The 24,944-nt window shown below is 43.2% G+C and overlaps 1 protein-coding gene and 1 long non-coding RNA gene across 10 annotated transcripts in view; one reads left to right on the forward strand and one right to left on the reverse strand.

Moving 5' to 3' along the window:
• Positions 1–24,944, forward strand: part of ESRRG (estrogen related receptor gamma) — a 542,942-nt gene that overhangs the window by 47,276 nt on the left and 470,722 nt on the right. For 6 of the 9 annotated variants that reach the window (XM_084624440.1, XM_084624441.1, XM_084624432.1 and 3 more), the window contains exons 2-3: positions 9,989–10,101; positions 15,425–15,585. Coding sequence is in view for 1 of the 9 variants with exons in the window: in XM_084624431.1 (XP_084480557.1) it covers positions 15,584–15,585 (2 nt within the window). In the remaining 8 variants the exon portion in view is untranslated. Of the gene's footprint in view, positions 1–9,988; positions 10,102–15,028; positions 15,109–15,424; positions 15,586–24,944 lie in introns of those variants that run through there. The other 3 variants (XM_084624445.1, XM_084624444.1, XM_084624443.1) reach the window with 2 other exon arrangements.
• The window catches only part of LOC311518535, a 35,065-nt gene continuing 13,370 nt past the window's right edge, over positions 3,250–24,944 (reverse strand). Inside the window, exon 3 of the long non-coding RNA XR_014711012.1 lies at positions 3,250–3,399. This is a non-coding gene — a long non-coding RNA (uncharacterized lncRNA). The remainder of the gene's footprint in view (positions 3,400–24,944) is intronic.

Here is a 24,944-nt window from a genome sequence, read left to right on the forward strand (position 1 = left end):
TTAGTAGTTCTTCAATTTCGTATCTGAGTTCTTTTGGAACTTTTGAGTGAATACCATCTGGTACCAGTGACTTATTGCTGTTTAATTCATCAGTTTGTTCCAAAACCACCTCTATTGACATCTCAGTCTGGGACAGTTCCTCAGATATGTTACCTAAAAATAATGGCTCAGATGAGGGAATCTCTCTCACATCCTCTGCAATGAAGACTGATGCAAAGAATTAATTTAGCTTCTCCACAACTGCCTGGTCTTCTCTGAGATAAAGCACAAGATGGGGTATTAGTTGGTGACTGCCACAGACTACCAAATCATACTAGGGAACAGGAAGACTGGCTCCTTAAGCACCTATCTATAATGTTGGGGCAGGGAGAAGCTGTGTGATCCTGGGGGAACTTCAATTTGAGTAACATATGCTTGAGGTCTCATGCTATCATTCCCTCAACCCAGGGAAATTCTATATTCGATCTCATTGTGACAGTTAAAGAAGAATTGATTGCAGAACTAAAAAGTAATGATCACATTTATAATATGCAAACAGAATAAAGTCCAAAACAGTACTAGATATACTTGGAGCTATAAAAGCGCCAATTTCAGAAAGCTGAAAATAATTATGAGCCAAATCATCTGTAAGGAAGAATTTAATCAGAAAAATGTGAATGATAATTGGGAATTGTTTAAGAATACATTAATAGATGCCCAAAAAGTCACAATCTCAAAATCAAGGAAGAAGGCCGTACTGGTTAAAAGAACTAATCTGGTTTAGCGGGGAAGTGAAGACCGCTATAACAAATTAAAATAAATACACACATACACATATAAGAAAGGGGAAGTGGATAGTAATGAATGTAAATCAGAAGCTAAGAACTGTAGAAAATGGATCAGAGCAGCAAAGAGACACCAGGAGAAATCTATGGCCAGCAGAGTTAAGGACAAGAAAAAGTTTTCCATGTTTACATAGTATAGGTGCAGTTTAGGAACCAGTTTTTGAAAGTTTGGCCCCAGCCTTCCAAAGGCACACAATCTCCCAGTATTGCTGCCGGGGCAATCCCACCTTTCCTTTTCCCTTTACACAGTCCAGCCTCATAGGAGCTGATAGTTGAGCTGACAGTGTGGTATATGCTTGTGAATTTTGTGTTTGTGTGAATGAGAGACAACACCGGGGAGACCAGGAAAACAATTGCTTAGTAGAGTTGGCCTTTAATTGCACGCTGAATAAACTGCATTGTAAACTTGGAAGAATAATAAAAGGGGAAAAGTCGAGCTGGGGAATTGCTTACTAGAGATGGTCCTTAATGAAGGTATACTGTACAGATGTACCCCTTTTATAGGCTCCAATGCTATCATAATAGAAAGAAAACCTCTTTATGCAATTTCCAACCAAAGTTTCGAAACTGTTCCCTGTCTAGAATTCCTAAACAAAAGGAAAATCCTACCAAGACCTGGGGGAAAAGCACATTCTCTATCCTTGATATACTTTACCCTATCTTTACATGTTGACCTTGTTTATGTTTTCAGAAACTGGATATAGAGTTGTCGAGTTGGTCAATAAACTAATCCAGCCATCAATAAAACACACCTTCTTGTTTATTAATACATGATTAAAAATGTATATGATAAAAAGATATTGACTGCAGCAGAGTTTGGGTGACAAGAACAATTATGGTTTCCAAGCCTAATCACTACATGAGCTGTTTAACCCAATGAAAGTCAATAGTCTGTTTATGAACAACCATGTTTTTTATTTTAAGTACAGTATTTGAATTTTATTAGGATTCTCATTCTTTCTTCATTTACTATTGTAACTTGTACAAATCTCCAGAATGAAACAGTCAACTGATAAAGCAGAAATGTAACAAAAGTTTTATGCTTATTGTATGACAAAGCTGTATATATGTGCAAACGGTATTTGCTTTCATTATAGATCTCTATCTGCAATTAAACGAAGGTGATAATTCAGTATTTTCCATTTTTCAGTATATTATTAGTTACACAGTTGATAAGCAGGTTTTCAGATCCTCCTAATTTACTTATAATCCATTTTAATAATATTATTTTAGGCTTAATTTTACAGCACTCAGGTGTAGGGCTTAATTTTTATCTTATTTAAAACTGTGTAAATCAGTGGAGTTACACCAGTGTAAAACTAATGTGAGATTAAAATCAGACCCTGTTTTTTTTCTGATCAAGTGAATTTCAGCTTTTTTACTCTTTACCACATAGTCTCATTGTACTTTCTCTTCCAGTAATATTCCATAGAAACCAAACCATTCTGTAATGAGTTGAAAATCTGAAATGAAAAGGCGGCTAGAGGAGGGATTTTTAAACACAACTCAAAGAAGCAAATCTCTACATTTTATTCCGCATTTACAAACAAAACTGAGTCAAAATATAGCTTGTTTCTTTAAATCTGACCCACGTCAGTAGTGGCCAAAAGTAGTAAAAATCTGAAGTGTGTTCTTTAGCCTTTGTGAAACAAGGAAACTCTAAGAGACCATGGTGATGGGCTTCAGAGAAATTAGATCCATCTACTTCCTTGTGGCCAGGTGCCCATATCACAAAGGATCCCATCATGCTTTGTGGCAGAGGGACCAAGCAAGGGATTAGGTAAGGAACCTGAACTATCCCTTTAAACTTGCAAGGTTGAAGGTTCAGTTGTAGGGTTGTGTGGGAGACTTGCACTTCTGCTGCCTGGTTGGTTCCTGTTCTGTAGCTAGAAACAAGACTTCCAGACTGCTCAAGAAAGATGTAGAATTAAATTCGTTTTTTAAAAAAACATCACCACAAACTACTGACTTGTTTGACAGGGCAAAACGGGGATGTGTGCATGGGGGGATGTATAACCAGATCCAAAAAAAAGAATCCTGTCCTCATCCCTGAAGTGGCTACATTTTATTTTACACTACATTACAAAATAAAATATATACAAACTTTTTTTAAAAAGTATTTGCTACTTTCTAGAGGCTTGATTCAACTCCCACTAGAGATTGGAAGGATGGTCCACTAGATAAGGCACTGTACTTGGACTGAGGAGACTTGAGATCAGTTCTTGGCTTACCCACAGGTGTATTGTGTAACCATGAGCGAGTCACTTAATCTACTCTGTGCCTTAATTCACCATATGTAAAGTAGGGATAGTGCTTCTTTTCCTCACAGAGGTGGTGTTAGGATTGTGAGGCCTTTAGGAAGCATATAAAAACATAGAAATACCTGGATAGCTAAGAATAACATCAATAGGAGTCTTTCCGTTGACTTCCATAGGGATTGGATTGGATCCAAGCCACATGGAATAGCTTCTCCAGTGAATGCATAATCATGTTGTCATCTCCACTTCTGTCTTAATTTAGGGGCTTGGATTCTGAAAACACGTATCAGGCATGGTGCTTACTACCATTAGTAGTCCTGTGGAAGTAAATATTTGCAGAATCAGGCTTTTAAACTGTAAGATCTTCCTGGCAAAAATCTTTTTTTATCACTACTCTAAAATGCCATGAACATCAAGAAATAATAATGACTAGCACTTACATAGATACACCTTCCACCTATTTATGGCATCTTCTTAATTCACTTGTCGGGTAATTTGGTAAACACCTCAGTATCAAAACCATTTGTTTAAAAAACTCTCATCCTTTACTGTGCTCAAATTTGTTTATTTTAGGCAATGGGCTAATTTTATCACTGGCGATAGTTGCCATTTAATGAGGAAGAATGAAATTATGAATGAACTGAAAGAGGAAAGCAATCAAGGTACTCACGTGTTCCTAAATTTTATTCTGAAATTGTTATTGACATTATAAGCACTATTTTGCTACACACTCTGGTATCATCTGAGAGCTGATCCAACAAAACTGAAATCAATCAGCCTTTCCATTGACTTAAATTAGAATTCAGGTCTTAAGTCAATGAGTTTGGGGGTGGGGAGGGCGGGGAGAAGGGAATTATTACACATCTTCCTACTGCAGAGTCCTTACACCATCCATTGAAGCATCTGATTCTGGCTCCTGTCAGAGACAGGATACTGGACTACATGGCCATTGGCCTGATCCAGTATCGCAATTCCTATGTTCCTAATCAAAGATATAAGAATTGACTCTGTCAGCCAGGAGGAAGGCAGGAAAACAAATAGGATGACCTGACAGAAAGGAAACTGCACACCAGTCTTTGCTGTAGTCACTGTTTGGATGTCCATGCTTCTGTTTGGAGCTCAGAGAGTATTTATCCAACCTATTTTCTGTACAAACATTGAATTGCTCCCATTAAGGATCATCCCTCTTTGACTGTGTGATACAGTAAGAATACATCATTGGCTCGGAAACACACATTTGGGAAGAAACAGTCCATATTAGATCAAAGGAGTCTGAAAATCTCAACAGGGAAAAGTAGAAATAGTATGAAGAGACTAATTTTTCCTCCCACTTATACCAGTATAAAACCATTGCAGCTCTGATTTGATACCAGTATGAGAATGGATTCCAAACCAGCAAAAATGGAAGAAACAAAATATGCAACCAAAAACACTGAAAGAAAAATAATTCCCTGAAATAAAAGGAAAAAAAATTCAGTGCACCTTAACACTAACAGTATTCTATTACCACAAAGGAACATTACCAAACAGAAGTTCAAACTATATATATTTATCAGAAGTTACATGGAATAAAATGTGTTCAAAGCATAAAGAAATTGAAATCATTGGACAGCGATCACTTATTTAAAAATATTATTGTTTGAGTTGAGACCTTGCACTTGTGTGCTTATCTTCAAACTCACTTTGATGAGGACATTACTCACAAGACACTTTGTTCCAGTCTGTGACCTGATTCACTCACATGTTTAAAAATATTAGTACATTTAAGGAAGTCGGTACATTTGAGTCTAATTAATTATGTACATTGTAGATCTATAGTCTTTCCACTCAATGAACCAGAGTTTAAATTCATTTTAGGTTTCAATGTTTTGTTGGGACTCTCTGCCTCTGCTTTAAATCTAGCCTCTAGCATTTGATCGGGTTACTTTACAACTCATGATATTCAGGAACTCCAAATGTAAAGCTCAGAGAAATTCTGAAAAACTGACATCCCAGAAGTATTGATATTGAAGAAAATATGGAACAGTTCTAAAAAATTACCCTTCAGGCACAGATAATAGTGATTAAACCCATTGAAATAAGACAGTCTGGGAATTTTTATGGTGATTTTGGAAGGTAATATATATTTTAATTTATCTTGGCCTCATTAATTGTCAAACTACTTCATCATCAGGTTCTACATACATTCCTACTGATCCTTTATCTTCATCATCACAGTCTCATTCCATCCAAACAGAAGAAAGACCACGCTGAACATCTCTGTCCTGGCCCATCCGTCCTATATATTCTAGGGTACCAATTTGTGTGTCTTCTTCAATGTGTGTGCTGTCTGCTGTTGTGTTGGTCTCAGTTCTACAGTTTATATCACACAGAACTTTCAATAACAGTTGTGTTTATCTGGTATATTTCCTTGGAAGGTCTCAGAGAACTATACCACTAATAATTACAGCTGTGAAGCAGATATGTTTGGTTGTTCCCATTACTTTGAAAATGTGTGAACTGAGATGCAGATTCAGTAAAAGGCAGATTTTCAAAGGCACAAACGGCAGTTAAGCACCTAGCGCCCACTGACGGTCAGGTTAGGTTTCTAACTGCCATTGAAAATATTCCCTAAATGAACTGGCCAAGGCCACAGAGCTAGCGATTGGTAGAATTTGGAATTGTCTAATCATCCTTAATCTAACTTTGCCTTTCAATTTCTACAAAAAGACGCTGTTTGAATCAAAGATGGTATCCAGCAGGGAAATAATTCCAGAAAGGTGAATGTGACAGAGATGAATTAATAATTGCTAGTAAAGAGTGAGCTCCTCATGTTCAAGAAAGCTCTGATAATAATCTTATTTCTTATATTCTTCTATTTTCTCCCTTCCCCGGGTGTGTGTTGGAAGGGTCCAAAGCAAGAGCAGGTTTCATTCATGCAGCAATAAAGCCAAGGGCCTTCACACATGTGGTCATTAATGATCCCACTGTAACAGCTATAAACCCTGCACTCAAGTGATTCACTGTAGGCCCTGCTATTGCTCTGGATCCCTCCCAGGTACACCTAGCTAAAGTACAGATTATTTCTGTAGTTTGTATATCATCTAGCACGGGGGTGGGCAAACTTTTTGGCCCGGGGGGCCACATCTGGGTATGGAAATTGTATGGCTCACAAAATTGGATGTTGGGGTGCGGGAGGGGGTGAGGGCTCCAGCTGGGGGTGTGGGCCAGAAATAAGGAGTTCAGGGTGTGGGAGGGGCTCCGGACTGGGACCAAGGGGGTTGGAGGACAGGAGGGGGATCAGGGCTGGGGCAGGGGGTTGGGACTCTGGAGGGGATCAGGTAGGGTGACCAGATAGCAAGTGTGAAAAATCAGGACAGGGGGTTGCGGGTAATAGGAGTCTATATAAGAAAAAGACCCAAAAATCAGGACTGTCCCTATAAAATCGGGACATCTGGTCACACTAGGGTCAGGGGTGCAGGCTCCGGATGGCTCTCACCTCAAGCAGTTCCCAGAAGCAGCAGCATGTCCCCCCCATCCGGCTTCTACGCGCAGGCGTGGCCAGGCGGCTCTGCGGACTGCGCTGTCCGCAGGCACTGCCCCGCAGCTCCCATTGGCCACGGTTCCTGGCTGATGGGAGCTGCAGGGGTGGCGCTTGCGGTGGGGGCAGTGTGCAGAGCCCCCTGGCTGCCCTTACGCATAGGAGCCGGAGTGGGGACATGCCGCTGCTTCCGGGAGCCACAACATTTGCGGAGCAGGGCAAGCCCCCGACCCTGCTTCTCGGCGAGAGCTCAAGGGACAGATTAAAACATCTGAAGGGCCAGATGTGGCCCCTGGGCTGTACTTTGCACACTCCTGATCCAACACCTTTCCCCCAAAACAGTTGTCCTGTGTCAAAATTCTCCTGTGTCAACAATATGTATGTATGACATGTATATCCATTATGTAGGGACACTTACCAGTCTTTGAAATACAGCCACCTCTGTTGTGGGATAAGATGGGCTGATCATCACAAGCAAAACTAATACTTTGTTTACATGAATATAAGACCTTGACTTGGTCAGGCACACCTAGAAATCAGCATTTTGTTCCTTTTACAAATGGTTGTGGTTAGAGGAATGCAGGGAATACAAATATAGGATTTCTGTTGTAAGTGTTTTTTGTCATTTGGACTTTTGTACTATACCTTAAAGTGAATGATTTTAAAATCCAGACTGGTGTATTTTGCTAATTCTAAATAATTATTTAACAGAGACTGGAATGGCTTAGGTGTATCTTTTCTATTGTTTGTAATGAATGAATTTTCTTTTACTGGCTGGGAACCAAATATAAGAATGACAACTAAGGCTATAGGCCCATTGCTATTCAACATAATGATTCATATTTATGGGACCCGATCTTGCTCTAACTGAAGCCAATGGCAAAACTTCTGTTGACTTCAGTGGGTGCAACATCAGACCCATGGCTCATAACAGTATTCATATTCATAGAAGTGTAGTGGTGCATTATGATCTCCCAGTGGTGAAAGCTATAACATCAGTGAAATCAGAAGTTCTAAAATCTAAACTCATCTACATGAGATTAGAATCAGGCCTTCAGTCAAATTCTCATAAAGTCAGTGAACTGTTTTTTGTTTTCCACAATTTCTTCTTTTAGACAGTTCTTGGAATAACGGATCACGTTCATAATAGGGCCTGTAAGACATGAGAAGCCCATCTCATGCCCCTGAGAGATGTAGTTAAGCCGACCGAAGCCCCAGAGTAGGCCTAGCTACCCCCTCTCGTGGAGGTGAATTACCTAAACTGCGAGGAGAATACCTCCCACTGGAGTAGGTAATGCCTACTCCGAAGTGCTGCCACAGCGTTTCAAGTGTAGACAAGCCTTCAGAGAGGTTTTAGTACAGCAATGGCAGACCCCCGGCCATCCCTTTAGTGTCTATGCTACAGTGCATCTGTAGCATTTCTAGTGTAGGCATACCCTAAGACAGGGAAGCGCTCTGCTGTCTATGGTGTACCTGATCAGGAGACAAACAGAGAAATACTGCTTCCAGTCTAGCACCTTTCATAAGCACTAAACTAAAGGCCAAATTTGAGTGAATTTTCATGCAGCTAGCAAAAGGCTCATGCCTGGCACAAATTCTACCAAATTTCAAGTCTCTTTTCCAATGCATTTTAAAGAAAAATGCTCACTTTTTAATAGGGGCAAAACAGTGCCTCATTCTCAGAAATGGTTGGACCATTTTGGCTGAAATTTTGCAACATATTCAGCCTGAGGCAGACAGCCAGCATGGAAAAATTCAGCCTAAACAGTTAACTTCTGGCAAAAGTTATAAGTCACTGAAGTCAGGGTCTGACTTGGGCATGGAAGTGTCAGGGAATCTTAATAATAAGTGATGTTATCATCTCTGCCTCTCCTGCCCATATAGAACCTCTCTTCTGAGGGTCTCAGATAGTTTTTTCAAGCACTGGTTAGTAAAGCCACACACAGAAGCGCCATGGTGGGAAGGTGTTATTAGTCCCTTTTACAAACAGGGATACAAACAGAAAGGGAGTTAGTGTGAGAACTGGGGACAGAACCCACTACGCCTAATTCTAAATCCCCCGTGGTGTACCTCCTGGAGCAGGTTTTCTCCCGGTAGACTGTAATCTACGTCTTTACTCCTGGATACCTGGCTCCCTCTGGCCTGCCAATTTATTGTGCTGCTCTGCCCCACAAGGGCATATATATTAGACAGAATGTCCCTTTTTTTATTTCCTCACTCTGCTCTTTAGAATGTTGTGATTTAAACTATTGCTGGGGGGGGGGAAGGGGGAGTCTGAATAATAAACTCATTCAGGACAGCTGCCTGCAGTTCAGTGTTGTGGCTTCTATGGGTATGTCTGTACAGTATGGAAAAAAGAATTTGCAGCCTGAACTGAAGTGGCCTAATACACAGCCATTAAGGAGAGGCCTGAGATGAACAACTCTGGGATCCTGTGGAGACAGAATGTGTTGCCTGTGTGTCTAGCAAGGACTTCATCCTTGTTTCAAAACCCCTTGCTTGGTGCACTTCATGTGAACGCATACATTGCAGGGGCCAGGCCCTGAAGCTGCATAAAAGTTCATGCCATTGTCTGACTTCCTTAGAAAAGTGAGAAGAATAGTTAAGAGCTAACAGTAGAGATAGCGGGGACCAGCTGGGAATGCATTGTAAAAATAGTCCCAGCAACAACAAATTCCTTAGCTTAAAATTGCAACCATCTTCAACAACCCAGAGTTTTCCCAACCAAACTGCTGACTCCTTTTTTCTTATCAAAACACCACAGCACCCATGTTAACAACCCGGAGACAATCAAATGCAGGACCAGCTGGAGCTAGCCAGCTCTTGTCTCTCCCTTGGTATCAGGTGTGTGGTGCACTTCTGTGGCAGATGAACCTATGCTCTGAAAGTAGGGTGCTCCCCTAAAACTTTCAAAAGCACTATTAGAGCGGTGCCAGAGATTTCCGACCCAAAAGACAGAGCTCTTCCGGATTGCCTCAAACCCGGCTCCGAGGTGGGTCTCCTGTAGTCCTTTGTTGAATCAAACCTCTTCTTCCATCATGTAAAGACTTAAATCCACAGATGTAAGAAGCACTTGGAATTTGCCTGTGTGCATCTCTCTCTCCTCTTGCCTTTGGATTTATTTGGGTCCGGCAAGCTCTCCTGCAAAACACATTTTTAAAAGCTCCCTTTTAAATAAAAATAAACGCGGGGACGGAAATCCAGCCAATGTTCGTGATCGCAGTGAATTTAAAGCAGCTTTCGTCCCAGGTCGTATCTGTTCAGAGGTGATTCTGATGAGTGTTTCTGTAGGATCAGTCTATTCTATTAAATAGAAACTTGTGTTGCTATGAGGGGGAAATGTTGGGGTTTTTTTTTTAACTAAGAACTTTAATTATTGCCTTCAGGGGAAGTTACTATTTAACTCCAGAGTTATACACTCCTGTGTCTCTGGCTGCATGTAGCTACTTCAAATGAGGGCTGGAATGAACGACCAACAAAAACCATTAGCGAGATAAAAGTAAGTAAGCGAAACGGGGTTAAGATTTCAGACCACTGGCCCTATTTTTGCCTTGCATAGATAACTCTCTCTCTCTCTCACACACACACACACACACACACAAGGTTTTATCTGTCTTGAACCTTTCTAAAACGCTGGTGGCTCAATTACTACACGAGTATTTCTCAGCTGTAGCCCGATCCGTCCATCCACCCTTCTTTCCTTCCTGATGCTGCTTCTACCTATTGCACATCGCTGAATGTCTCCAGTTCCTCCAGCCCCCTGGATACAATCGCCTGGAGGTAGCGATGGCTCCTCCAAGGTGTCCGGCAGCCACAGGGACCCTTTCCAGGTTCTCGGAGTCCTTAAAGTAAAAATCTTTCATGATTTGGCTGTAATTTTTAAAATCCCTCTTCAGGTTAAGGATCTCTCTGATTTCTCGTCTAAATGGCTGTACAAAAGCACGACTGCAAAACTCTGCTTCATTAACATGGCCAGTGTGTGTGAAATAACTGTATATTTCCACCATGTGCACAGACAAAGACTCCCCCATTTTGGTAATTATCCTCACCAATCTGGTAATTTATGCAGGATGTTTATATTTATATAACATGCACATTTTTGAAGGAGTCTGCTTCTTCATCAGGTCAATGTGTTAATTAAAAGTTGGTCCAGATTGGTCACTTTGCAGTCCCAGATGTGCTTAACAGCATGCAATTAACACACAAGGAAAATCTTTTTGAAGATACTGGAATGTAAAAACTGAGTAGAAAGCCTTTCGCTTCTTAACATGAAATAGCAATGGCAGCCCCCCCAAAAGTCATTAGAGATATAATTAAATATGGAGTATTTTTGAAGCGCGCCCTGCACAATCATCCAAAAATATTAAATAGTAATTTGATTTTTTCCCCTCTATCACTACAGGTGCTAGCTCTGTTTTCCCTTCATTTCCCACACCATGTATATTAAACAGAGAGAGAACATTGCTCTATTGTTGATGATGACCTGAGACTTGGCTGAAATATTTTGCTCCACGGTGTAAGATTGCAAAGTGGGTCTCTCTCTAAAGTGGCTAGTTTGGCTTTTATAATTACCTCGTGGTCCAAACTTCTCTGCGATCCTTTTTTTTTTTTTTCAAAGAAGAGAAAAAGAAGAGTTTGTCCCGGGTATTAACATTTCTGTGTTCAGGTGTGTTCAAGCCAGGCTCCCAGTAACTGCACGGGCAAACTAGCCTAAGTAAAGACTGCAGGATCGGGCCCTATATTTCTATACTCACCCTGGTCTACCAGTCCATTCACAGCACCTCGACTGCCTGCCTGTTCTCGCATTCAGCTTCGCCTAACGGTATCAATTTACAGGCCTCAGTGCAGCCTCCCCTGACATCCCCCCGCCCACGTCCCCCCGGTATGATGCCTTGTCTCCCGTAGTCTCGGACCCTCGCTTCGCGAGGGTGTATTCCCCACGTATGCACCAGGGAGCTGGCATTTCACACCCTGGGAAATGCTGGATCGGATTGGCGTGGCCAACAAAACCACTTCTTAAAACTCTTCATTTATTCAAGTCGACGGAGACCTTTTTCAACCTATTCCTTCCCCCCCGGAATATTTCTCCCCGGCGCAGTCCAACCGCCTCCTCGTTTGCTTCTGTTTCATGAAACTGTTGCGGCAGTCGCGACCTCTGAACAATAATCCCCACGCAACCCGTGCCCCGAGGACACGGTGGTGGGCGCGGGTAGGCACACACCATGGCAAAAATACTTTGCCCCGGCCCCAGCTCCAGACAGACGCCCGGAGGGAGGCTGCCGGTCCTTGCAAGCTGACTAGAATTGTAGCTATCAGACTGAAGCCGCAGAAGGGGGCTATGATTTAAACCCAGACCCGTCCTCGCTGTTACCAAGAGTATATATTTTTTTCTCTTTTGTAGGATACAGAAGGTGAATGAAATCCTTTTGCTAATAGTTTATGAGCCATGAGATTGGAAATGTATATGGATAGACCAGAGCGCCAGACTAAAAATCACTTGAGAGAGCCTGGTAGAAGAAACCCTTTAATATCCCCAGCACAGAGCAAAGGGAAACAGGGGGTTGCTAATGCCGGGGGTTGTATGTCTCTCTCTTCCTATATCCCTACTAGCGGATTACAGCCGTCTTATTCAGGGAATAGCAATGTCCATACACCACTCATGCCATGTATATGTCTACACAATATATATAATACTCTATAAAGAAAGTCATATATATATATAATGCCATGTATATGTCTACACACATACACACAATGTGTATGTATATATATATATACACACTCTATAAAGAAAGTCATATATATGACTTTCTACATATATGACTAAAGAAAGACTCTATAAAGTCATATGTGTATATGGCTTTCTTTATAGAGTGTGTGTATATATACATACACATAGTGTGTGTGTGTGTAGACATATACATGGCATGGTTGGTGTATGGGCATTGCTATTCCCTGAATAAGACCGCTGATTATATATACACAAGCTGTGAAGAATGTTTATACATACGCGTTCTTTATAGCTTGTATGTACATGGTGCGCGCATTATATATATATTATATATGTGCAGTCACGCTGTATTTTCTATGTGCGAGTGTGTACGTAGGAGTGTGTAGAGTCTATATTCCAGGTAGTGCGTAGCCATAGTTTGTGTGTATACACGCACTTTTTAGTGGCATATACAGTGTAGTCTAGTGCGTGTTGGACAATTTGTTGTTCCAAAGTGATCTTTCTTTGGTCCCCCCCCCCCCGTGGTGGAATTTGAGGGCTTGTGCGGAGCCCAGCGGCACCAGGGTAGAGGCTGCAGGAAACACAGAGTGCAATATGCTTTACCCCCCTCCAGCCCTCCCCACCCAAGCCACTTTTTCCTCGTGTTTTGCAGCACATCACTTATGAACAGGCCAGCTCAATGGGGGACAGGCTGCCAGCCCCGCTTGCCACACCAGCTCGCACCTTCCTAGGAACACACAAAGTCTGCGCCGCACGACGTCTGGGGGCATCACATGCAGCCCCGCTGCAACAACAAACTCCGCTCGGTGTATGCCAGGGAGGAAAGTCGCCGCTGCGCGAACTGGCCCCCTGTGGCCTGAGATTCCCAGAGCCCCAGCACCCCTGCCTGGTAGAGGAGCAAACCTCTGCATAGCGCCCAGGGGTAGGCTCCTGAGCAGCATCTCCACGGGTGACCCCGCCTGCAATTCAGCGTCCCCGCAGGCAGGGAGCTGTCCTCAGCGGGGGAGACCCAAAAGTGCCAACGTTGCTAAGTATAGTCACCAAAATAGTTGAGGGAGGGGGGATGGAGCCCCGCCCGACTTGCTTGTAGGGGCACAGCCCCGCAGCGGGAGTTGCTCTGAAGTAGAGGATGGAGCTGGAGAAGAGCGGCTCTGCCCCCGGGCTTCTGGCCGACTCTGCGGAACCCCGTGTTGCAAGCCGGGGGTCAACCTCGCACAACCGCCCCATAATCGCTCCCCCCTTCCCCGCCCCGGACCTTCACAAAGCTGGGCAGAGGGATGAAAGGAGACCGGACGAGGCAGAGACACCCCCGCCCTCCTCCCCGCCGGACTGGGCGGCGGGGGGTAGAATGGGCCCCTAACGTTGCTGCTGTTTGCTGGGTGACCTGACCCCTCTGCTCCCGAGTTTGTTTCTTCTTGAGTCTTTTTAAATTAGGGGTTTGAGTTTATGCAGGAGATTTTTTAAAAGACTAAATATATCGCAGAGCTCACGGCTGGGTGAAGAGTAGTAATCCCCGCTCACTCCCGCCGGGGGCTGCGAACGTCCCTCGGACAGTGCCCGGCCAATGGAGTACCCAGCTGGCCGGCCGCAGGAGAGATGGCGATCGCCTGACACAGCCCAGGCTCAGTCCACGGTCCTGTAGACAGAGCCCAAGCTCAGAGAAAGGTGGTGGGGAAAGTTTGCCTAAATTAATACCTGTCTGATCCCCAAAGAAAGGGGAACAAACCCCCCTAAGGCCAGATCCTCTCCCGGGAAAGAGAGCAAGGGCTGCGCGTGTGTCCTGGGGATAATCCCCTCTGGGTTCCAGCCCCAGTTACACACTGGCGGTGTGTGGGAATGGGGCGCATTTAAGTGAAAAATTTGTACTAGCTACACCACAAACTGTTTCCCCGGGTCTGGGGAAAAGGGCATTGGATTGAGGGGCACTGTCCCCTCTCAGGTTTGCAACCTGAGAATTTTGCAGAGGGCTTGACCAGTATGTGTTGGGCTTTGGTTGATTGTAGTATCCTCTAGCGCTTTCAGGGTGGTAGGGATCCCCCTCCCCCCCACCACCACCAAAAAAGCAAAAATCTTGGCACCAAAGCGGAAGAGACAAGCAACGCCAATGAGCCGCATACCCCTGTGCAGCCACAAAGCTTAAACAACAAGGAGGTTGTCTTTGCAAGGAAACCCGTCCCTGGACCTCACATCACCCCCCTAGCTCAGGCAGGAGGAGTCAAACTGAGGAATTGATCCCAGCTGGGGGGGAGAAATACAGAGTGGCTCTGGAATGATGCAGGCAAACCAAGTAAGCAGCAATTTTCAGAACAACCCTCCAAGATGCCCTCTTTGCGGGGGGGGGGGGTGTCCCAGCCCCCTGCCCGTCGGGCTCAAAGCTGGTGCCAATAATTTAATAGGCTCCCGCATTCTAGGATTCCTGGGCGCATTAAAGCTCCAAAGCGAGGTGTTTCTCAGTGTTTTGTTTTGTGGGGGGATATATGTATGGGTGGCTGGTTAAAAGCCCCAGCCAAACACCCCCCTCCCTTCCGTCCATTCTCTCCCAAATAAAATCCCCCCACTAATAATTTCAGGCTGAATTCTCCAGTGTTCCCCTTTTTATTTTTCAGGTAAGTGAGGGTAAACTCACTAATCCTCCCCCCTCCCCCCGCAGCCTGATCCATCACCATCTCCTTCACTTCCACACGGACAGGTGTGTGCTTTCTTGACCCCTCCCTCCTAAACACCCATCAAACGCACCACAGAACCCACTGGGAGTGAAAGTCCGTGCTAATCCAGGTCAGTTTCTCCCCTTGGTTGGGAGGGGGGGGCTAATATAAATGTCCTAGGGAAAAAAATAAAAGCAAACAAACAAACAAAATCCCTCACACACAATCCCAATAAAGTCAAATTCCTTCCCACACACCCACAACTTTAGCCCTGGCTGCTGCCTGGGGGGTTTTTAATCTCACAAAGAGAAAGGGGGGCTCCATGCGCAAAATTACGCCTTCTCCTCTCATTTGTTAGCTGATTCCATCAAAAAGTTCGGTATTTATAGGCTACACACACGAACCTGGAGTAATACAAACCCTCCCGTGTTGTTCCCCTTGCAAAGTGACCGGTCCTGAAGCATCTGACCGGTTCTGTGTGTGGAAGAGAGCGCGAGAGCGAGAGAGAGAGACACACACACAGAGAGAGCTACAAGCAAAACCGGGGAAGAAGATCTCAAGCTGAGAGATTTATTAATTGCTAAGAGCAGCTCTGCCATCCAGCCATGTGAGTACCTAACAATGATCACCTTTTGCACAGATGGTCAGTGATCAGACGCAGGCACTGTCTTCCCCTCCTCCCCTCCCAAACCTGTTATTATTATTATTATTTATTATTATTATTATTTTCGCCTGTCCTTTCCCTTTCTCCCTATTTTTGATAAAGTTTTAGTTTGCCTGGTTTATGCCTCACGAAGAGGAAGAAGTAAACGTGGGAGGTGGGGGGCGAAATGTGCTGGAGAAAAGGAAGGAAGGAAGCAGTGGTGGAGAGAGAAGGAGGGTTTATTAAGCGATCGCCTTGTCCCTTGAGTCCGATCCGACTGGGAATTAGTAACAGAAAAATAACATGGGTTATCGCCCCCCCCCCGCGCCCCCCGCTTTCTTTTCCTGTCTAGTTTAGACCCCGGGACAATCACCCGGGTAGCGATACGGGGTATCCATCTGTATTCATCCAAACCCAGGGATCGGTGGGTGGAAGGAATATAAAGAAGACAGAGAAGGGGGCTTGGCGATTCCGCATATAGAAGCGACTAGCGGCCAGCTCCAAACGTGATGCCCAGACAGGTAGGAAATGCTGCAAACAGCAGTCAATGCTCTCTCTGGCTGGCTGTGAATACAGTTTGAAGGGGAGAGGGCGGACACAGATCACACAGTGTGCTCTGCTATCCTGGTCTCCATTATTCTCCCGCAGTAGGTGCCCGCCTTAGAAATCAAATTTCACGTGGAGGGAAACGGGATTTTAGTGGGGTGGCCATACGGTGGTTTAGAGTTTGTTCCCCGATCTATCCGGTGTCTTGCCTCCCCTCTTCCGATAGGTGAGGCTTTTCAGGCAGTCACAAAGCTCAGGGTGACACAATAAGTCAAGTGAAATCAAGCCACACACCGCATGCAGGGCACGCCACGTGCGTTTCAGATAGCACACGGATGACTCTTTGGAGCAAAATGCAACCTGTAATAGGAATGTGACTCTTGGAAAGGTTGGTATGTTGCTTTATGCAACGCTGGGAGACCCTAAGGCTGGGAGACCCTCAGCTGGGGAATGCGGAGCGTGGGAGAGTGAATTCGCTTCCAGCTTTTCTAAACCAATGCTTGAGCTCCAATCATACACTCCCGGCTTAGTGCAGCATTAAATTAACAGTCAGGGTGATCCAGGGCGTTAGACTGTGTGCCCGGGCTGGAACCTCTCTCTTCGTTTAGCCACAAAGAAGAGAGCGAGAAGGAGTTACCCTGGAAAGCCAAAAGAGCACGGTGAGTGTCTGTATTTGTTCCCCCGCCTCCCCCCGGCCCCATGATCCAAGTTCAGTGAAAACCAGCGTGTGTTTGTGTTGGCGCCCTTCGGAATCCCCCGATCACTTGCGGGTTCCAGCGCACTAGTGGTCATGCCTGGCCTTTAAACGCAGCTGCTTCAGACTCCAGCGCGCGCACAATAGCAAGGAGAACGTGCAGTGCCTTGGCTGTAACTTTGCTGCATCATGTGGAAAAAGTGACTTGGATCCAATGCCATTTATAGGTGGCCGTGAAGTCTCCTTTTCCATACGCCGCCGTGGAGAAGCGGCATCGGCAAGCCGGCTGCCTTATTGCTTCAAGGTGGTGGACCGTCAGATCCCCACTCCCCACACTGCACCTACAAAGCCACAGCTCTTCTTGGCTGGGGCAGGTGTCAACAGCGGGAGGGGATCGTGGTTTACTGACCCCTCGTTCGGACACGTTGAATTGACAATCACAGGCATAGGGCACAAGAGTGCTAGATGCAAGGCTTTTCCCTTGCCTTTCAGGAATACACACAATACAGGGCACCTGCAGGGCTGAAAGTGGGCCAGGGCCACACGGTAGGTATCAGATCACACACAGCAGAAGAAAGAAATTCAGCTAAAAATACATTAGTTCATATCAAAGGGCGAGCGTGATTTTTTTTTTTTAAACAAAGGTGCACATTAGAACAAGCTCGAAGCGTTTTGTGTCTGGTACTGTCTCCCACGCCCACTGGAAATAACGCACAGCCTGCTCTTTCTTTGCGTCTTTTAAACTCCCTTTTAATTAGAATTGCTAAAGTAGGACACCCCGGTGGAAGATGTTTTCAGTATCCACCTACATCGCTGCTACAAGCAGAATTAGTGCCTGTTAAACAAACTGTTTGAAACGCAGCCCTCCTGCAAAACTTTTCCCCGCCCCACGTCCTATTGTGCCCCTTTCTCATCCGCACAAATTGCAGGGTATTTAGGGAAAGGTTACTCTATTTAAAACAACCCCCAAGCAACAATGAGGAGGGTGGATTCAAAAAGCCGGGGCTTGTTGCACACACATGAGAGAGGCTGAGGTTGGGAGTATCCCTTAGAACTCATTTAATTTTTTTTAAGAAATCCAAACGTAGGTGTGCCCCTCCCCACGTCTACTTTAATTTATTTGATTAGATCATACCGTCTGCTTCTGTTTATGTGCCTACACAGAACTAACACCTGGAGCTGTGCTGAGCTGTGGAGTCGGCACTAGTTAACTAAGGGCCATGACTGAAATGAAGTTTTAGCCCTTGCTTTCCAAAGGACCAGTACACTCCCAAAGCGGGTTTACAACGGAACCTCATACACTTCTCCTAGTTCGCGCAGCTTAGTTTCTCTCTACCTCCCCCCCCCCCGCCCCGCTCAGATGTTTCTGATGATGGCGAAGGCTGATCACATTTCTGCTGATGAAAGTGTCTGGCGAAACAATTCTTTTTGCTTCAATGTTATAAATGGCTTCAGAGAAAAACTGAAATTCCTTTTGATAATGAAACACCTTGAACGTGTTAAGCTTAGAACCACGGCTGGCCCATTACAGGCTAACATGCAGTTTACATTTTCTATACCAAGATCACTATTTATTTCCTATGCTAAAGAAGTATTAGATTATATTCGCCTTCAAGGAAAGGTGTCCTTCTTAGAGCGCTAAAAGCATTTTTTAAAAACCTGGATCCCCCTTTAATTATTATCTGTGTGCAGATGAGTCTAAATTAACCCTTTCATATGAAAACGCCTGTCCGCAAAGAATTATAATTCCCTTTCCTTCTTCCAAAGATAATTACAGGGAGGCATTTATTGTATACAGTTCATCAGTAATTTAGCTGAACTATTATCGCCCACATTCAGTCTGTTCAAAACGGTTTACTCTTTCCCCTACCTTTTCTTTAAATAAATTAAAACGTGTTTGAAGTTGTGAAATTACTGCGGAAAATAGTTTAGAATGTAGCTTTAGAATTAGCGTGTGATCGCAATTACTGTTCTGTCCTAACATGATCCGAATCATCTGAGCATAATTTACAGTCTAACCTTTGCTGGCACAAATGCGTAGCAAGCAAATAAAACCCACCCCCCACAACAAATGCATAACAAACAGGCAGGAAAACCCCAACATCTTTTGCATAGCAACAGGTAACAAACCTGCAGAATTAAAGGGCTAAATACAGGTCTTTAGCTGGCTAAAAACCGCTGGTATGTTTAAAACAAACAACACCATCGGATAGCAACAGAAAAATATAGCTAATGCCCAGCGAAATTCAAGCAGGGTTAAGCTACCAGTGAGATGAATAGGAAATCTGCCAGGAAACCAAAAAGATCGGCGAATAGCTACACAGTCTTGTTTGCAACTCACACCGCACCGCTAGCTTGTCAGTCGGCAGAGGGGTAGATTTTAAGCCCAGACACGTGTTGATAGCGAGCAGTCAAAGAACAACACCGCCTTCCTGATTCCCCACCAGGCTAAGGACCCGTCAGGACTGAGCCCCGCTGTGTTCATCCTGTCCGCATCTGGTATCTTATTAAAGCGCCTGGAGCGAAGCCCTGGCGTGTCCGGTACAATCCCAGCTCCAGAGCCTGGCTCGGCCGTGCTTTCCACGGGGCAGTCACACGGCAAAGGGGCACTTCAGCGGGCGCGGGTGTCGGTAGCTGGTTACTTAAACGCTGGGAACAGATAGGGGTGGGGCGGGCGCCCAGTGCCCCTGACAAAAGTAGCGGGTCTCCATCACCGTGAAAACAGACGCCCCGGCTTCGGGTTCGGGGCCGTGCAGAGGTGAGAAAGATCGGCCACGCTCCTGGCTCAGCCGCGAGAACTTCCCGAGAGCCGCCCGCTGCAGGGACAGCTCCTTGCTACCAAGTCCAAGCACAGCCGCGCCGGGACATAACTACCCAGGGGGAGTGTTGGGTCACTGCACCTGCGTCTCCAGTCCTTACCCAGGCAAAACCCTCGCTGAAGTCAAGGGGAGGTTTGCCGGAGTAAAGCTTGTGAGCTCTGGCTGCTAGGAAAGGGCCGGCGATGTTCCCACAGGTCCTCCCTCGCCACCCCGGGCTGGGTTTACGGGTTCACACACTTTTGGGGGGCGCTGGGGAATGGAGCTAAGCGAGCAGAGTCCCCTTGCCTGGCTCGCTGAAACTTCTTCCAAAAGTCTATCCCGGCTATTAAAAGCTGTGTCACTCTCGCCAAGGAACCGGTGCGCCGCACTGGGAACTGGGCTACAACTGCGGTGAATACTAATCCAGAAAGGGAAACTGAGGCTCAGTTTGAGAGAGACCTTAGAGATCCTCTTGGCCCCAGGAGCCCCCATGATATATTTTATGCATTTTCCTCTCTCCTTGAAATCAGTTATTATTGCTGCTACAGAGAGAGAGAGAGAGCGCAACCCACAATACTATCTGCAACAGACAGAGTGTGTATTTCAATAATGAGCAGGGAAGGCAAGTTGCACAGTTGCAGAACTTTTTGAACAGCATTTGCGTTTTCAGACTTCGGCTGTTTGAGCTGCTCAGAGTCAGAATCTGTTTGGCCTAATCCCTTTCTTCTGGGCGTCCTCTTGGTTGTGACGCACAGCCCTTATTATTATGCATCCGATGAAGTGAGCTGTAGCTCAGGAAAGCTCATGCTCAAATAAATTGGTTAGTCTCTAAGGTGCCACAAGTACTCCTTTTCTTTTTGCGAATACAGACTAACAGGGCTGTTACTCTGAAACCAGCCCTATATTAAATGGCCCTGTAGTTTAAACACTTTTAGGAGATACTGAAAATTCTCCTTGAGAAACAGAGCAGCTACAAAGGAAGCCATGGCATTGTTAATGAGGGATGATGTAGTCCTAAATAACACTGACAATATTAATGTGACTTCTTTGGCATATGGAAACCTTCTCAAACAGCAATACTATAGCCATACTTTATCTTAAAAAATCCTAACTCATTGTAACAATACTTTGCAACTGTATCCATGGCTCTCAAAGCACTTTGCAAGCATTAATTAATCAGCCATCACAATACCTATGTGAAATAGGTAAGTACTACTACATTTATTTGAGTGTTGTGAAAACTGAGGCACAGAATGATTATGTGGGACATTGGGCAGGGTACAATGAGTCATTGGCAGATGTGAGCACAAAACTTCTGAGTCCTGAACCCCAGTTCAGTGCTCTAATAGATTATCCTTCCTTCCTTGTAACCAATAATAAAAGACAAGGGCATTGTATTTTGAGATTCTGTTGAAACACTAGTTTAATTCTCATTTTTTATATTACCAGAACCCCTAAATGGATTTATATAAATGTATTACAGTTACTTATTTTGTGTGTGTATCTCTAAGACATGCACAAACACATAAATATTGCAATATAGTATTTTCACAATATTGACATATTATACAAATAATGCAAAAGTAACTTTATCACAGTGAGCCAAATTCCATAAAGCCTGCATGGAATTTAATTGCACTAATCTTCCCAAGACGAGGAAAGATTGAAATACACAGTATGTGACATTCACCTGTTTTACAGTAGGCTCTCCTTTTTTTATATACATGTGTTAATACAAGTTACACTAATGTCTACTGCATATGATAAACTTTGTGGCCAACATTTTCACAGTGGCCTTTAGTTATGGGTGCCCAATTTAAAATCCCTTGGGCTTTTTTTTCAGTGTTGAGCACTCAACTCCAAATGTAGTCAATGGAAGCAGTAATGCTCAGCACCTCTGAAAATCAGCCTCAAAATGTCTCAGACTGGAAACTCAAAATCTGAGATTGTACTTGAAAATGTTGGCCTGTGTTATTTAGGAGCCTTGACTCCGAATTTACTCTGAAGTTACAAGATCAGGTCCTAGAAGAGGTGCAGAAAAAGATGCAGGTATCCGATTAGGTAACTTGATTATGCTTTACTGCTTCTAGCTCCGTATCTCTCTGCATTTGTCATTTTTATTAGCTTCTTGTTTAAATCCAACCAAGGATCAAATAATCAGTATGATATTAGTATTAGTATTTCAAAGATATTAATGTGCCATGATATCTGGGTAAAATACATTCAATACAATTTATAATGGGAAGTCTCCGTTATACAAATACAGTAATCAATAATGGCTAACACAACTGAAAAGCTGAAAATATAAGTTTTGAAAGATGAAATATCATCACAGAAGTTACTGAAGGTACCTCTCTCATTCTGCTGAAAACTGTCTGAAATAGAACCAGACTTCCAAGGAAAACAGTATACAGCTAGTTGAAACAAAGGGATTAATCAAAACAAACCAGTACCTTGCTGATCTCACAAGATGCTGTATTTAATTAATGAAAGCTGCTTCTGTGTTTCAGAAGTGAAGATGGTTGGGAGACCAGTAATATTGTGATGTTGGCCCAACAGAGTGTTTCCACAGCTTGGGACAAATTTCTGATGCAAATAGATTCAACTCCACTGAAGACAATGGAGTTGCACCTATTTACACGTTGGTTAATTTGGCTCTTTTTGTCTAATACCTTTTCATGAATCATACATATTACTTCCCGATGGCTGAGAAAGTCATAAAAACTCTGCTCTGCCTCTTGGAACCTTTGACATTCTCAAATACAGACATAACAATGGATTGCATCAGGCAATGCCTAAATCTACCATTGATTTTTCTCTTTTTTTTTTTAAAGAAAGTCAGATGTTCATGGCCAATTGATCCCTTGAGTGAAACCTTTTATCTCCACAGTTATTACTTTCATCTACCAATAGATACTCAAAACAAAACCAAGAACCTCCCCACACCTGGGATTAAGTCTGATTTCATTTGCAGTGGTTTCTTATCTGTGTAACACCACTGAGTTCAACTGATTTACTCCTGATTTACATACGTGCAACTAAAAGTAATATTAGGCCATAAGAAGACCACATAAACCAGTTAACAATGAGGAAATTTAAAAATTGAGGCTGACACTGTAACTTTGTTTTGTAATGTGCCAACAGAAACACAGACACAAATAAGCACCCTGATCCAAACATTTATACAATTCCTAATTGGGGGAACACAAAGTTAATGATAAAGGTAAACTGTGAGTCATAATATAATTAGCAAATGTGCTAACTTCAGAAAAGTGTATAGGGGAAGGTAAAGGGCCTTTCCCCACCTTCCCTATAGAGAAATCAGACCTTAGCCACAGAAGGAAAAGAGAACATATAACAATGTGAGCTATTTTGAGGATGTAGGGTTAACAGCTTACATATGGTATTTCTTTTCTTTCATCACTTTATTTTGGATTCTTAACATTATTAAAACATTTTTCTATTGAATTTCCTTGTTTTATTGTATTGGAATTTACTCAAAAAACAAAGAGGGCTTCTTCAAAATAATATAAATCTCTCTCAGACATACAAGCATTACAAGGGCCATATCATGTCATCACCACATGTGTAGATTTCCCACTAATGTCAATAGCTAGTGGTGTATGTTGGCCATGACTCAAGAGTATGATAGTCCCTAGATTATTTCTGCAAATACATACAGTCTGTTATATAATTTATCGGCTCTCCTATGTGCACTTTTACCTGAGGGATTATACACACTTTTCTTCAAAACTGTTCTGTGTCTACTTATTTAGGCAATTTTTTAAAAAATGATGCTACATTCAATAGACAGCAACAGCTAAACTGATCTCCTGAATAAATACAGAGCTAGATAATTTTTAAAAAATGATATGTCATGTACCAGGTGGTCTGGGACAGGTTTCACGGTGTACTGTTTTAAAATGTACTTCGGATGTAGCTTGTGCATAGTAACCACATTCAGAAAAATGATTTTCAATAATGGCAAATATCTAATCTGTTTTGAAATTTGTTGTCCTCTTTTGTTCAAAATGGACAGAGCAGTGAAATCAGACTAAGAATTGATGACTTCCTAAATGTTACATTTTGAAATAAAATATATTTTGGGCCACATTATTATTATAATTTATTTCTATTTTGTTTGTGCCTCGAGGCCCTAATTCACACGCAAAAGAAAAGGATAGTTCCTCCCCTAAAGAGCTTGCAATAGCAGTAAACTGTAGTCTAGGTGACCTTTTGCATATTTAAACCAGTAATGTAAAAGTGGCTGCTACAGTCATGCAGTTAATGAAAGCTGAGTAACACAAGATGACAAATTAGTATAAGCACCCTAAATAACTTCACTAATTGAGCTAAGGGCTCAGTCCTGCTTCCAATGCCAGAACTCCCATGGACTTTAAAAGAGCCTGCTCTCGTTGTTGGTTGTATTGTGGTATCAGAGCATTGTGGCTCCATTGTGTGAAAATTCATACAAACACATAAATAAGACTTTCTTTGCCTGGAAGAGCTTATGGAGTCAGGTCTCGATTTCTCATACACTTGTATTTAGTATTGTGGTGCTCTCGTCAGGTTATCTAACGCTCGTTTTTAAATATCTTAATTTTCTTGCCAGGAAATTGTTAACATGCCCAAGAGCTGGAGTAGTATAGCTGGCATTAGTGTTTGGATATGTCATGACTTCACACACATGCTGGATAATGATGATATTTCTTCCATTGAATACAAATTGTTAGATTGGTACCATATCTGAGAAGCTGCCAATGACACGTCACTAAGCTTAACATCTGTCAGCAACGACTTTTACATAGCATGGTGTCTTTATATATTGTTCTCAGTGTAAGTAAAAGTTATGTATATTGTTAAACCTATGAAAAACCCAAGCCCATAAACAAGAAAAACTCTCACTAATATGGAAACTGATGCCTAAATGAAGTCAGTCTGTGTACGTGTATATACCTATGAGTCAAAACATTTTCAGTCGATTCAATCATACTCCTTTTTATTTTATATCCCCTCATTATAAATATTTTAATATTCATGAGAAAAGAACAAGACTTTTAAAAAGTGGTTACAATATAAAAGAAAAAAATGTACATTCTAAAATTTAGATGGGGAATGATAGTAGTATTCTGAAAGCACAGAAAGTAGTATTCTGAAAGCACAGGCTGGGATAGTAGTATTCTGAAAGCACAGGCTGGGATTTCTATTTTTACCAGGATCAGTGAGTTCCTAAGTCACCATGTGTACTTTCCCTTATCTCTCTCTATGCCTCATTTTCTCCATCT

Source organism: Lepidochelys olivacea (genome assembly GCF_965140295.1).
Source record: "Lepidochelys olivacea isolate rLepOli2 genome assembly, chromosome: 3".
Classification (NCBI taxonomy): Eukaryota; Metazoa; Chordata; order Testudines; family Cheloniidae; genus Lepidochelys; species Lepidochelys olivacea.